Source organism: Osmia bicornis, chromosome 6, assembly GCF_907164935.1.
Source record: "Osmia bicornis bicornis chromosome 6, iOsmBic2.1, whole genome shotgun sequence".
Lineage (NCBI taxonomy): Eukaryota > Metazoa > Arthropoda > Insecta > Hymenoptera > Megachilidae > Osmia > Osmia bicornis.
In genome coordinates this window covers 355087-371637 of record NC_060221.1, presented here as the reverse complement: position 1 = coordinate 371637, position 16551 = coordinate 355087, and the positions used below count along the sequence as shown (strand labels likewise).

Genomic DNA, 16551 nt, shown 5'->3' with positions numbered 1-16551 from the left:
ATCGTGTCCCTGAAACAGAATGAAGACGAGGGACGAGTAATTCTTAAGATTGAAAATCGATGGAAAATTTCGTTTTCATAAGGTACCATTTCAAAATTTTTTAGTTCTAAATCCTGGCCAACCCTAGAAGGATCGCAATTACTCCACTTATTATACAGTAGTTTATTTCATGGTTTAATCGTCTCTTAATCCTTTTCCAACATCGCTAACCGAGTGCAACAAGGTGGAACCATTTTCGAAAAAAAAAGAAAAAAAAAAGAAAAAAAACTCTGAGAAGCAGAGGTCATCCAGAACATTTTCCACGCCCACGCAAAGTTGTTGTTCCTTCTACATTGTTCGCTCTTCTTTTTTTTTACTTAACGAGCAAAAGCACTTAGCAGCAAATACATACACAGTAGAAATTAATTGACCCCGATACTGTACTCGAACGTATTGAAAGCGAAACACTCATGCGTATCAATAGATACCAGAAAGAGAATATCACCTATGCCACTGTCCTCGAGGATGACCATGGGATTCTAAACGATTGTCGTGACCGCGTCTGGGCTGACAAGTGAGAGAAAGTCGAGTACGTTAACACCGTATGAACCATATCACCTTGTTCCAAGTAACTTGCATACGAGAACCGTGCAAAATTTACGTTTAAGTAATTAAAATAATAAAAAGCTTGAACGTTTTAAAACGCAAACATCATATAGGTATGTAAAATAATCGTTTCTCAAACATTTCTCTTAAACGACAAATTAAACGACAACATTTGTCCAGCTGAATAAACAGAAAATATGTAAATGATTCATTTATCAATGGCCTGCTGAAAAAGCGATTTAATTGCAAGGTACAGTGACATTAACGATAAGAGAAAATCGTAGCCGCAGTCACGATCTCTCTTGTCGTCGGTCGATTCGTCTCGATCGAACTTCTAACCGGAAGGAACGGTTTCTCGTTACTTCCTTCTAGACACGAGCAATCAGACTGCGAGGAAAGTGATCAGACGAGCTGTACACGAGCAATCGGTTTTACTTGATTCAGTCTTTTTGCTCCTTCCTGGCGGACAAGTCTGCAATCCATACTTCTAACAGAAAGAAATTTCATTTTCATAGCTGTACTAATTATTTATAATAGAAAAATGAGTTTGGAAGTTTTCTACAATGATTATTTTATTCAGGAAAGCTAGCGTAATTCGCGATAAAATTTCACCGAATCATTTTTTCGACAAACTTCTAAATAGCTAATCGCCTTAACGTTTCGACGCAATCACTTTCCATCGCTTCCTGCTATTGAATCTTATTTAAGACGAAAAGAAAGTAAACCGACGCTTTATACATGGCGTAATGATCTTTAATTCATTGCTAACTATACTCGGATAGAGTTTGATACACGAGACGAGAGATTACTTTTCGCAATCGACTTGCTTCGATCCGTCTCTTTCTCACTTGGTGATTAAAAAGAGAGGATGGAACTCGTTGCCCTTTACTTCGGTTCATCTTCGAAGACATGGTAACTATGTAGCTGCCGGCATTTACAATATGTAATTAGCGTTACGATGTATAATGACGGTAAATGAAAGAAACGTGTTTTTCTTTCTGTTAAAAAAAAGAAGTTTCTAAAAAGATGCTTATGAAAGTAACTCACTTGATTGAGGGAATGTTAAGAATTCAAAATTTTAGAATTTCAAAACTTGAGATTTCGAAAATTATCAAATTTCTACATTTCTGAGGGACCTGATTCAAGTTATGCCAATGTACAGGGTGTAAAAAAATTAATTGTCATGGCTTCAGGGGGTGAATCTACACCCCCTTGCCGGAAAATTGTACAGGTATCTAAATTTTATATATTCGTCGAATGTAATTTTTTTCACAAAATATGTTAATAGTCAAATTCAGATTTTTTTTCTTTCTTTCTTTCTTTCTTTTTTTTTTTTTTTTTTTGTTTTACCATAAATTGCGTCAGAATCTTCTGCGGTTTCAAATGATTCTTTAGGAATCTCCTGTTGCCAGCAATAAAGACGTTCCATTTTAATTCGTTGTTCGATTGACCATGAAAGTAGAAGAATTGAAATTCATCGAACAGCATTTATGTTAATTAGATCGTGGATGTGTTTCGAGGCCTATGAGAATCGGTCTCACGTATTTCGAATTCACAGCGTTTGCAAAAGAACAGCTTCTTCGTTTCATTTTTTTATTTCCTTTCTTGGAGTTTGTCTGATATGCATACGTTGAAAGACCACGATATTTATCGATCTAGGCGTGGCTTAATGATCACGATGCTTTGAGACGCGAATTGTCACCGAATTCTTACACGTGACATTCTGATGTTCGATCTTTGCAACGAGACAATTTTGTTACGTGATTGAAATTTTGCATGACCTGTACTTTGTACGTGATGAGAATAGAAATTCGAAAATTATCATTCGGTATAATTTACCTATTATTATAATGATATGTTGGTCCCTCAACATATAATATAAAAATAAAAAATTAAAAGGGCGACCCACTAGTTGAAAAATATTGAAAATATATCACTTTTTTTAATTTAGAAAATTAAAAAAGAAATGATTTAATTTCATTTCAGACTTCAAAGTAAAAATACTTTGTCCACCTTGTGTGAATTTTTTAATTTTTTAAACTTCAATCTAAATTTTTTGGAAAACAAATAATTCATACATGAAAATATCCAGAAATTTATAAAATGTTGTACAGATTCCTAATCTACAAAGATGAATTGACTTTTGCAAGGTATTGTAAATTTCAGTCACACGGTACTATTATACATAAATACATACGAGTGAAAGAGAGCTTTGTTTTGTGAAGGTCGAACTTATTACTCTGTATGGAAACCTTGCTTCCTATTAGAACAATGGTCGCTTTACTTTTGTCACTTCCCATGGATTTCTCCCCATACGATTTACTAATTTTCACTTCCATACGAAAACAGGGATATCCATGGGGTGTAGTGAACTGGTTCGTGAATCTGGAACGGTAAAAGTGATCGAGGGCGAAAATCGCGCAGAAAGTGGGTCGTTTGTGATGAGAATCGATGTCATTGACGAAAGAAACTCGTTTGTCGATTAAAACGATCGAATCTTTCATTTTTGACGAGCCCACGTTCTACTGTTTTTCACGTTGTAACCTGTTAAAGTGATATCAACGAGTTTTGGAAATTTTTTAACAATTTTAATTCAATTTTGTTTTTCTATTTCTTATATTTCCAGCTTGGAGAATAAATTCAATGTTCTCCTATTTCCTGACACTGAAAATAACATTACTTTCTCTCTGCTTAAAGTTAAGTAATGAGTTAGCAAAAACGATAGAATCAAAACCCTACCTTTCCATTCATATTTTTACAGTATATTAATTGACATTCGACCAGTTATACGAAACGCGAGTTCATATAGAAAAGAAAAGTCCGATAGATTGCAATTTAAGTCACTGAAATGAACGGGACAGTAAGTAACAATCGTTTCTCCTTGGATGTTATGCAACAGTCGCGAGAGCAAGACTACCGAGAGCAAATAGAAAGTTGAATACCAGTAAACAGACCATCATTCATCATTATCGTTCCCTTAACATTAGAATGTACCTACACCTCGTCTTTTCATCATTATTATATTTTGATATAATTTAAAAGGATAAAATATTTTTTAGAATTTCGCCTCGTTATGCTAACTTGATAAAATTAATTAATAATATTAAAAGGATTATCGTACGGGTAGACATTCGGTAATTGGTAAGCAGAATTGTGCTTTTGGAATGTCAAGAAAGGTTTTCAACCACATACATACATACATATGTAGCTTGTACGATTCAATGTAAATGGAATTTCCGGTTATTGTAATGACCCGGCAAGCAAGTGAAGCAATTTTTCTTCAGCACGAGTAGCAAAGAAAACGACCAGATACGAGAGCCCATTAATTAATTCATGGTGGAATTTTAATTTACAACCACGTATTTTCCATATGTGTACCGATATAGTTTCGATATTTTACGATATCTTAACATAAGTGCACTGTTCATTTCTTGTAAAATATAACCAACGTTTAATTACTATAGCAAAATAGGTTTCTTTCTCTTGGAGAATTACTTGTTTGAAAGCAATGTCATTAATATTATTTGATTGATTGAGGGACAATATTCCATGCGGTACTTGTTGCGCCCTCCAAAATGATCGTCATTTTTCCTGTCGATATGTGACATTGACAATTGCAAGTTCCTTTCGTTTTCGAGCGGTTTAGCCGTTTTAACGATGCAACGCTCGAAAGTTTTCGTTTTGACGCGAGACGTGGGCGTTAATTCGATGCGATTCAACTTTCCTTCCGGGATCGTCGCCTGTCCTGGCCAGTTGTCCGCGTTCGACACATCCTCTTCGTTGTTTCCTCTCCGTCAACCCTAGTACCAAGCATGCACGAATTCATGGTGCAGGTTAGTTTCATGGAATGTTCTTCTTTGTCTTTTTTTTTCTTCTTTTTTTTTGTGGTGTGTTGCACACCAACCACGGTGCAAATTATGTAACCCGTTGGATTTCTTCAGCTCATGACTTCGTGTAATTACATTTCCAACATTAGAGATATCAGTTTCTGGCCAACGAGCTAATTGTTCCAGCTCGGTCAACCACCTCGTTAACAACAATGTTTCGTTAAACCATATTCACTACTGTACTCTACCTTTTTGTTAATTAGGATATTTCTTAGGTAGGAACTTGATTATAAAGGATAGAAATTAAATTTACGAAATAGTTCAGATTGAGTATTTCTTAAATTTAATTAAACTTGCTAAGTCCGTTGAAAAGTTTTATCGTTTTATGTGTAAAACTCAAGATACATATAGCCCTGCCCAATTGCGTAACACGCCCTGTTTAATTAATTTACTTTTAAGGGAAAGTTTAAATTTGGATGCTAGTTACCGGTACATTTTCCTTAATTGAGCTCCAAGTTGCTCTCCTTTTTTTTTCAAGAAGTGTTTTCACCACATCAATTTCTAACAGTTTAACAAAGTAGCTTGCAATTAACAATAATACATGTTTAGTATTGTTTAATCCTCATCCTTTTGTTATTTTTCATGTCTCATTATTACGAAACCTTGTCAATCATTTTTCGTAAAAGCAACTTTTGTTGTTCGATGATTTACAACCATCACTACCACATTCCTTCACAAGTGTGTGGTAATTTAACAGTTTATGTATTCATTAATTCATGACCAATTTCCTACAACTTTACATGTTAATGATTTTTATATTTTAAAGACCTGCAACAAACATCGATTAAACTTGTTAATCCTTGGATACCTTTTTCGTATCCACGGATAATTCGTAATTACTTAATTTATGGTTTTCTTATCCATGGAATCATCAATTCTTTGGGTCAGCTATAGGAATGATTGGGATGCAGAGACCAGGATTTTCTCTAGGAAAGCTTGATTGGATCACGAGTGTACACTAAATTACAGCGTTGAATTTGATAATTGATATTAATTTTTTCTTCTTTCTTTGATGTTTCAGCGATGTGACGCAGCCCATCAGGAATATTTTCACGCAAAATGATTCGTGCCCTTGTCCTTCTGTGCATGGCCATTCTACCTCTCGTACGATGCCACAAGGTAAGATCCCATCAAGAAGCGCGATCAGAAGCAGCAAGGACAAAAATAAACTTCCTTAAAAATAAAGTAGCCGAGTAACGTGATCGTTGTACATACATACGTGGCGTTGACTCGAAATGACTGGACACACGCGGAATCAGACGACCAATTAATCGTTAATTGACCGCTTATTACGAGGTAAATTCACGCTGCCGTAAACATTAGGACTTCCGCTGTTAACGTTACTTACTTTACCGGCAAAAGGATGATATTATTACGTGGACAACAGGAAAGATACGATCTAAACTTTTACAACGATATTATAGCGGCGTTTGATATTTCGGTAAAAAAAAAAATTGAATTTTTTGTATGTTTAATATTCATAAGAGCAGGTGTTCGATGACTGATCGTGAATATGAAATTACGGTATATTTTTAGGAGTAGGTATCAGCCATTTAAAAATGACCGAGGAAGGAGGAAATTATTTTCAGTATTTTTCTAGTTAATCTTGAAAACAACGTAAAAGAGAATAGAAAACTTTAGCGTGAGAATATTTAAAGTTACAAAGCAGATATTGCGATTAGGTTGCACAAGATATTCCTTAGTTTTGACAGAGATTGATTTTATCGAACCGTTACACTAAGCTTTATCGTTCCATTAACACTTGGCTGGGAGTAATCAGAAGTAGCTTGGTGCAACACATTTCCATAAACCTTTCTCCGTAAAAAATCATTCTCCCTGAGCAATGCATCGTATTTAGACACGGTTCACTTAAAAAGGCCAACAAATTGCTAAATATATTTACATAGAAATCAGCTACTTGAACCGTCGCGCGTCGTTCATTTATTACCAGCCTAACAACGGGAGTAAAGATAAACTGCCTCGTAAATCATAATTTGCAATACATTAACAGTTCGAATTCTTTGAAATTGACGAAATCGAACGTAATAAAAGATGATTTTATAAACTTCATAAAATGATAACAATAATTTCCCATAATCATAAGTATACATACTATAATACTCTGTGTAATACATATTAAAATTAGCATTTATTGCTGATTAATATCAGGTGCTAATCATGATTCGAGAACCGCTAATTTTTTTACTAGGAATAGTAAAACTAGGGAATTCACAAATACAAATCTATTAATAAATCTCGTTTACATATGAAAGGGAACATAGAATTACAAGAGCCATAAATGTCATGAAATGTACGTCCGTCAAAGTGTTAATATACGAGATACTAATCCCATCATTATACATATATGTAATAGGATTTTGCATCATTCTTCTTGGGAAACATCTTCAAGTTTACTTTGGTTATCTACATATTTCTTTAGAACCTGATCAGAAACAAATATCCTTAGTATTTCTATCATTTTGTTCACCCTCCAGCCTCAACTTCCGATCATCGTTAGATTAGCTCGATCTCGCCTTTCAAAAACACTTTTGCAATAATAAGAAGGATCAGGAGTGAAACGTGTTCGATTTATCTGATATCTTAGGATTTCGCAGCTGTGCTTGCCATTCAAAAGGAAAACTCTGTGCCGAGTTACATATGTTAGGTTCATGGCACGCATACAATTAGGAACGGGGGACAATTTTTTGTTTCATTAAGTAAATCCGGTTCTTTAACTGCCTCGCGAATTGCATTGCTCCGTTTTCTGATCGCACAAGGGCTACTCGGAGCTGTGGAACTGTCTGTATACATATCGTATCTATCGAAACAAATTGAATTCAGCTGCGAGACGTTAAATTATTAACAAATGTTTTTCCTTGAAACAATTTCCATTTTTTTACAATTCGAATTCTCTATTTTTCTGTCGTAGACTGTAGTTTAATTTACATTAATCTCCAGCTATATACGGAACTAAAACGTGTAAGTAACTTGCAATTAGATTAAACAATCGTGGCGCATTCAGTTTGTGCATTCAAAGAGACAAAGAGTACAATTAGGACACCGGTACACGCGATCGAATTTCCTAACGTAATGAGTGAAAGTGATCGACCTTAGGAGTTCTAAGGCAGCGCGATAGTTAATTGCAGTGCGATTTCTGTGGCACGGTACGTGCTCTTAAATGGTAGAAGCAGACCTTGGACCGCGATTGGAAAAACTTCAAATACATAGGGATCGATCGCCAGTCGACCCTGTTCGAATTCTATCGTACGTGCTTCGGCAACTGTTGATCGTTGTGTCTTGTAATCATTACCAATTAACCGTGCACTTGGTACCGGGGAAACAATAAAATTGCTTTCGTTTACTTCTACCGATTAGGTGTCTGTTGTTATTATTATAATTAATATATTAATTCAGACCATATCGAGACAAGTTTGACTCGTGATATAACATATATGTACATACTCGGGTATATCGGGTGAATGGAAACAAAATTTGAAAAATTCATCAAGATTTTTTTCAATCTAACTGTAATTTCTTGTTTGTTTCAGATCCACGAACACATGACAAGGGAAGAGATGTTATCAGTGTTTCACACGGGACACGAATCTGGTAATCACAGTGAAAAATTAACAGTCCTGCTTTTAATTTAAACTCAATTCTCATTCACTGCACATACATGGCCTTGCGTGATACTTTTGCAACGATTGAAGCTCGCTAAATTAAATTTCCTCATTGCTGCATGTTTCGTTCAATATTAACGTAAATTCTGCAATCTACTGTTTGCTTTCACCGTGATTGTTTAACTTCTATTATGTTTCAAGGATACCAAGACTTGTTAACAACTGCATGATTTTTCATTAAATTTGTTTATTTTCTAAATGTTCCAACCATTTAAAAGCAGAATTTAAACAACAGATTTAATTTAAAATATTCGCTTCTAAATGGTTATATTTATTACCTAAAGGCTTTTTACATAAATCTGACGGTTGCTTCTAAGCAATGCTAAAATTACAAAATGCTTAGCTGATTCATTAGCAAGGAAAGTCGTCGAAAGACGCTAATGAATCTCACTGAAGGTAGACCACGTTTCAAATTCCAGTACCAGCGTACGAAGTTGTTCCTGTGTTACATTCGGTGCACAAAAGGAGTATACAAGAAAAACCGGAGATACATTTGAAGGCCTTTGGGAAGGACATCAGTCTGTCGCTGAAACCCACGGAAGGGTTGTTCGCAGCGAACCATTTGCCCATGTGGACCGTCACGAAGAATGCGTCGCAACCTGATGGCCTCCGGTACGAGAAGGTGACGGATGTAAGTTTTTATCAAGCACCATCAAAAATATTTCTTTTTAATCAGTCTACCTTTTGAGCAGCTCAAGTGCAGCTCAAGTGCAGCAAGAAATTAAGGGAAAGTCTGCAGAAGGCTATATGTAATCCGAAACCCGACTTTGCAGAGGGCTTCGTTTATTAAGCCTTCCATTTATTATGTTAAAAAATATTCAATGAATTCAAATTTATTACCGTTTCACTTTATTTTAAGAATCCTTACAAATGTCATTCTTGTACTTTCGCCATTCTACGGAATATTTTGCTCGATATGAAGTATCACAGCAAAGAACGAGTGTGTGTGTGTGTGTGTGTGTGTGTGTATGATCTTTAGCCAGACTTATGGAAGTTGTTATACCTTTAAATGGATATAATCGCATAAAATCTGCTATACATGGCGCTAGCACGGTGCTATCACTTTGTAATTGTTCTTCCCGTTTCAGGCTGACATAGGTATCGGTGACATCTATCAAGACACGACGAACATGGCGTCTATTTTGCTGCACCAGGACGCAAATGGGAAAGTGCTCGTTGTAAGAAGCCATTCTTTCTTAATGTTCATTTCGACATTCCCACTGTGATTGCGACTCGTCTCTTTCGTCAACGCTCGCGACTTACTTATAATTATCGCAACATCGCGATTTGCATTAGGCAACTAATTATCTGGACCTTGATTCCAATGCTGCTTGTAACAGAAAATCAAGGATATTAATCGTTTTGTCAATCAAGATAGAATTCACTTCCTAGAATTTTTAATAATTTTTTTGCACACTTTGTATTCAGTCATCCAATGCGGACGGGTTAACGAAATTCATCCTTTGTGTCCATTGATTGATATTACGTAAATCGGTGAAACTATCGCTCTTAAAAGGATTTCTGTTACGCAGAACTAACGATCGCATTGACGAAACTCGAGGAGCATCTATGTAGTAGGTATTGAAAGATTGCGTGCTGGGGATAATTTTACGGTTGAATAACAGTCGACACTTTTCTTTAGCTGAAAAAGTTTCATTTCAGGGAAACGAATGATTCATTCCTATTTTTAAAAAGAAAATTGGATTTTTTAAAACTATCGTACTAAATAGTCTCACAATCAGACGTACGTAACATCAATATCAAATATCAATGCGGAACTTTCTTGCAGTTCGAATAGAATTTAAGAAAAGAATGCCGATGTACGAAGGAAAGTTGTTGAAATGACGTCTCTTCGATAGTTTTGACATTTCCATTCGAAGCCGGCGCACTCGCGCAAAGTGCATTCGAAAGATATTGCAGGCGGAGGCGAGGGTGGGAAAAAAGGCAATAAAATTCCCCATATCGGTTCCACCTTCCTTAGGCTGCTGTTCTCGATGATTGCACATTCAACCAACCGAGACTCAATTTCACTTGGATAGGTTCGATCTCTCATGATGAAGTCATAAAGAACGTAAATCCGAGCCATTGCAAGAGGATAATATCCAGCTGTTGAGCCGAGGAGTTGCTTAAAATCCGTTGACAGAAGTATAAATTACCGGTGAAAGGACATTTGCATTTGTACGTTGAGTTACTGATCGAGGAGAATGATAAAAGTTTAGAGCTTCGAAATTCATATTCAAACAATTTTGTTCTTCAAACTGTAAGCTTCGGGGATGCCTACGAGGAAGGACGAGAACCTAGGATTTATGATTTTATTTTGTAATTTTTTGCAAATTACTCGAGCGAACAAAGATAATTACACGTTCACCGTTGTAGATAATTGAGAATGATTGTAAGTTTAATAATATCTAAAAAGCTATGTTTATAGTTGTTAGATAAACGATTAGATTGGTGAACTAATCGTAATTGCTGATGGCTATTTAATGATCAAAGAACAGGAAGTAACGATGGATGAACAATAGCATAAAAAAAAGAATTAGAATCGGGTATTTGATCATTATATTTGATCATTATAAAGAAACGTTTGAATTTTTGATCGGGGTAACAATTAAGAATATGATTTTTTAAATGATAGATCATTGAATTTCTTTTCTGAACACTGGTTGGTTACATAATGCCGTAAAAGCGTTGTTCTATGCGACCCCGTATGCCCTGACCTTTCGCTTTCACTCTCCCTCCATCGATCTGACCAATGCACCTCTCTCGAACTGCAAATCGAACAGTCCGATCGTGCTCGAATCTGTAATATCGCTGATCGAACGATTTAACCAACTTAAATTACACGAGTAGTTTTCCATCGTAGAACCTGTACATTGATCGTGAGTATAAAGCTACTCACGTCTTGGTAATTATGCTCCTTAAGGTACGTTCCACCGAAGGGACGTTAAGGAACTTTTTATCATATTAGCAATTACTGGTAGAAACAAGCAACTTAAGCCAATCAATAGGTACAATTTGTCTTCATCAAAAAAAATTAGTCTCGGTTTAATTATAGGAGTCACTTTTTCTTTTCAAATTTTATTACATCTACCGGATAGATAGATTTTGGAAATAAAATGAACGTTTATAATAAAATTATCCCCAGTTTGACGAACAAATAACTTAACATTAAATAAAAGGCCCTGTTTTCTTCAAATAATTCACAAACTAATGAGAAAAACCTGATTTCGTGCAGGATGGCAACATTGGTTCAGAACTGGTGATTCGGCCACTGCCAGACCGTGTATTAAATGAATTAGTAAGTAAGAATACAAGTTTTAACGATGCCGAATTACTGCCAAATGTAACGAGAAGAAAAGAGAACTTGAAGAGGACGAGTCATCATATCGTCTTCAAAAAAATGACGCGAAAATCAAACGGCGATCAATACAGCGACTTTAGTAAGTTTATTCAGCTGGATTCTCAGATTCATTGGACGGTGAAATCGTGTAGAGATCGATTGCTGGTAATTACCTAATCATCAATTTCAGCGCTGATGGAACCCGACCATTTGGCCAAGAAATACAGATCGAAGCGCTCGGTCGGTGATAGAAGAAAGAGGGAAGCACCATACGTGATCTATCCGGAAATCCTTTGTATCGTGGACTATGATGGATACAGGTGAGATAAATGATTTTAATGACATAGAATTTTATTTAAAATATAAAATAATTATATACTGAATAATATGTACTGTGTATTTATAACGTGTATTTATAACTGACTATACGTGGACTTTCCTACTGTGGTAGTCGACACGTTATACTGTCCCCTATGTCACGATTAATAAATAATGCAAATTTCATTTAAAAAACATTTCATAAATAATTTAAGACTGGTTCCTGGTTCACATAATTCGAAATTCTGAGGATCCTTTATTTGGTCTTAATGCTAAATCAAGGAATATCTTTTTCTGCTTAATTAAATAATAATTATTATTGTTTCAAGCAAATCGTACCAGGTATGATGGATAGAGGTGAGACAGGTGATTTAGTTAGAGTTATTATAAACAATATAATTAATCATTTCATTTGATAAAAAGATTATTTAATATACTCTGTACCACTTGTGCACTTGAAAATCGATGACTTGTATTTGAAATTAGGGGAAAAAGTAATAAAAAATTTACACATATTTTTTTGGAATATAAAGTAATTTTCCTTCGTGACTGCATACCTAACACTTTGCATCTCTATTTCAAATACTATTTATTACTCACATTAATCTATGAGAAATACGTAATTACAAACATTTCACGCATCTCCGACATGTCTCGTTTAATCTCATAATTACAATCGTTTAGTGAATACTTGTTATCAGGAAAAAACACTAGATTCTTATAGTGTTTACAGATTTCATTCAACGCACGTAACAATAATAATAATACAAAAAATTTCTAGAACAGATTGAATAACTATCGTAAATGTCGCTTTCACTTTTACCTAATACGAAAGGTCAAAATATTATCTTCATAAATGTCACGATGTACCGAAATAACCACGTCTAATATGATTTATCAAAAAAAAAGTTAAATTTTAATTAATTTAATTATTGACGATTGATAAATTATATATTTTTATGAAGTAACCGACACGTTATCGACAATTATCTCTCACTCCACCTAGAATTTATTCTAATAAAAAAGCGAGTGCAAAAATTAACAGATTACTGTGTTTCTTTCTTTCTTTCTAGATTGCACGGAGGTGACAATGTACAGATAAAAAGGTATTTCGTGTCCTTCTGGAACGGGGTAGATTTAAGGTACAAGTTGTTGAAGGGTCCGAAAATTCGCATCAGCATCGCGGGAATAATTATCTCAAGGGTGAAGTACACTTAACGACACCAACTTTCTCTAATCCTTTTCTCTGAGGACTTGGAAAAGCCTAGCATTTTGCAAAGTAACCTTTGCCTTTTTATGCCAACTTTCAGGGAAGAGATGCAACACCGTACTTGGAAAGAAATCGCGTTGGAAGAGACGCGATCGATTCAGCGGCTGCGCTGACAGATATGGGCAAATACCTTTTCCGGGAGAGAAGACTTCCGGTCTACGACATTGCGGTCGCCGTTACAAAGTAAGAGTGTTCATTTCATTATATGTATATAGAAATAAGTTTGTGACGTGCAAAACTTTTATGAATTCCTTTCGATTTCACTGAAATTCATTCAAGCAAACCAGTTTTGAGCTAGGTATTAATGAAACGATGAGACAGCAACTATTAGCTTGAAATTGTGCCAACATTAACCCTGTATGCACTGATGCACATCATTACCTTTTTGATTGATGTGTACCGTAACAAGTTAATTATAGAGCGATGTTCCACGAAAAAAATTACTTTTCATGTTCTAATTAATATGTAGTTTTCGGTATAGAGGGTTAAATAAAAAAAAAAAAGCACGGATTTCGATCGCCTTTCAGAAAATGTCCGAGTTCAATGGCCCCCAATATACCTATTACGTTAATATCGTCCACAGCAGTCTGATGATTTCATACTGTTTGATTTTTATTTCACGAAACAGGTATGATATGTGCCGTCGTAGGAAAGGCGGCCGCTGCACTAAGGGAACAGCCGGTATGGTTTATTACATAGCGATCACGCTTTTTATTTTATATCAACTTGTCTTTGTTTTTTTTTCATTCTCTCTTTTTCTTTGCCTTTTGTACAGTATTTACACGTAGCTTGAACGTAGTGTCGGTTTTAACGGTGCAGTGAACGGCCTGTATCGAGGGGTATGGTTTGCGTTCATGGGGGTGAACAGTTCCTTTCTCGTAGAAGACCTATCTAATGAAAATTTATTAATTAACTAACATGGTAGAAAGAAGGATATAGGATGACAAAAAATAAAAAATATTAAGTACCAGCAGCTATACACCAGTTTAGTATAATAAAAAAAGGGGCTTATTAAGAAGGAAACACTACCCTGAAGATCTTAATATGAATTGTTCTTTTTTTTCCTCACATATACACTCTTATTTAATCATTTTTATAATTTGTCAATCATTTTGAGGCCTCCGGAGTGGCTTTCCTTCTTAAATACCACGCATATCCATTTTCACAGAGAAACGATGTTAAATTGAGCCGAACTTAAACAGGTAACGGTACACTAATTTACGAACAATAACACATAGACTATTTTTTTATTTTTTCATTGAATAGACAATTTTCAAATGTCGTGTGAATAATTAAATGAGAGGAATTTTATAAAGAATCAAAAGTACAAAGAACGACCCAAAATGCCAAAGTACTAACATTCAATTCTTCAAACCAACTGTACATAATTTTCCTCCATGGAAAATGAAAGATTACTTCCTTCGAGTTACACAGGCATCCCATTCAATATCTTAACATACGTAATTTTTTTGTTTTTCTTCGACAGAACTTAGCGAAGACGATTTAAAAAAATTGCGTTACTGCGATGCGAATCGGCGGCAATCAGCTATAATTACTCGTACCTAATCGTAAGACGCAACACTTGCTAATTGGCAATTATTTACACGCGTGCTACTCGTAGTGTGTTTGCTTTATCGTAATTCCACACCAGCACCTTATACATGTCACGTTTCTCGAAGCTACACAACGAGAAGACATTCGACACGGTGTTTACTTGTTATCAGACCACCTTTGAGAATCGATAACAATAATAGTCAGGATATTTTTCCAGACATCTCAAGTACGATGGATTTTTTTACAAGACGTCAATGCACGATAATTGTTATGAAATTTATTCCACGTTTTATTTTTATGGGATCGATTTGGTGCGTTAAAGTGATAAATAAAAGTTCATACTTGATGCTGAAATTGACCCAATTTCTATAACATTGTGTTCGTAACACAAACAACGGACCTCTAAGATAAGCGATAATTAAAATTTAATGTCTAATTTTAATCAAAATATTTTTTTTATTCTACAATTGCAAAGTGGATGCCTCTCTATTGACTTTTTTTTAAATTATTATTATTATTATTATTTTAATGTGAATGATCGATCCTGTATAAGTGTCTCCCATTTCTATCCGTATCCTGTATTAATAGGAAGAATTAATTAGACACATACGAACGGCACATTTCCAAGGATTGTCCCGTGACGTGGCTAAAAATCAAGACAGATAATGAATCCACATGATAAAGAGGAAATTTTGTTGTTGCATTGCAGATTAGATATGTGCAGGAGGCAATACGCGAATGACGTGTGCAATAGAGGAACAGCAGGTACGTTTCTCGGGTTTAAACGAAAGAGAACACAAGATTGACGAACAAGAAAATTGTTTTTCAAATCTTATATGTGTGCACTTGCTCTGCGAACGTTTGTTTTTATTTTTCTCAATTCTTAAACTTCTTTCGCTGCAACTCCGCGGAAAAATTTTGAAGTATCTTTTATGCAAATCAGATCCTCTGGACTTTTATCGCCTGAATTCTGATTTTCTTTATACACTTGGAGATTTTAGAATGTAAGTCGTGTTCTTTCGCCGATTTTTATTTAAAATTTGAATATTTTATACAATTGGAGGCGGTCCAAGAAAAATTTTTCTTTAATTAATAAAGAAATTTTCGAGTAATGTTGCAAGCGACTGGAAATACTCGAGTACCTAAATTTACTGAACTATTTAAAAAATAATAAATAACCAAATACCCTGCAAACTGAAAATTAATTTAATTAACAATTCGATCGAAATTCGAATGCTTCGAGGAAATCATTGATTTAACCATCCGAGGGATGTTTCAATGGTATAAAAAATAATCAAGTATCTACCCTCTAAACAGAGCTAAAATTCAAATTAATGTAATTAACCACGGTACATTGCTAGTTATTTTCAAATTATTTCCTAATTAATTTCGAATCCTTTTTCAATGGAATTATCTAGTAAAGTGTAAAGAGAACACAGCTTACACCTAAAAACCGAGAAACAGTATAGAAATATAATTCATACTTTATTCGATCTCGCGTTTCCGTTGCTTCAATCTCTGTTTATTCTTCTTTACCAGCTTAAAACGGATTCTTCGCTCTTTGTTTGAGATTCACCGTCACGAGAAATGGGCTGAACGAAAACTTGAACGAAGAAGCTTCCATTTCTATCAGGCTTGTCACGCGTGTTTTCTTCTTTCTGGATCTCACTTTTCTTAAGTTTGGGACACGAGTTTTGCCTTTCTTTCCTTATCTATCTTTCTCTCTTAATCTACCTGTCTGTTTCATCATTTTGTCGAAAATGACGCATAGGGAAAAGATAATGAAATTTTCTCTGCTCGTTCCTTTGCACATTGGCTACGGTATCCTAGTGTGTTCACCTTTTTTTCTCGATTAATTGTTTATACACGCGTGTATCACGGAACTGTTCGGAAATACATATCCCATTTTTATCATTT

The 16551-nt window shown here is 35.0% G+C and overlaps 1 protein-coding gene across 3 annotated transcripts in view; it reads left to right on the top strand.

The window, feature by feature from the left end:
• LOC114873098 (venom metalloproteinase 3) overlaps positions 1-16551 on the top strand; it is a 40523-nt gene that overhangs the window by 19684 nt on the left and 4288 nt on the right. For 2 of the 3 annotated variants that reach the window (XM_029181037.2, XM_029181040.2), the window contains exons 3-11: positions 5494-5591; positions 8021-8081; positions 8572-8783; positions 9241-9330; positions 11388-11592; positions 11683-11812; positions 12884-13013; positions 13121-13263; positions 15344-15399. In XM_029181037.2, coding sequence (XP_029036870.2) covers positions 5532-5591; positions 8021-8081; positions 8572-8783; positions 9241-9330; positions 11388-11592; positions 11683-11812; positions 12884-13013; positions 13121-13263; positions 15344-15399 — 1087 coding nt within the window. In that variant the 5' untranslated portion in view covers positions 5494-5531. Of the gene's footprint in view, positions 1-5493; positions 5592-8020; positions 8082-8571; positions 8784-9240; positions 9331-11387; positions 11593-11682; positions 11813-12883; positions 13014-13120; positions 13264-13708; positions 13762-15343; positions 15400-16551 lie in introns of all 3 variants that reach the window. The other variant, XM_029181038.2, reaches the window with a different exon arrangement.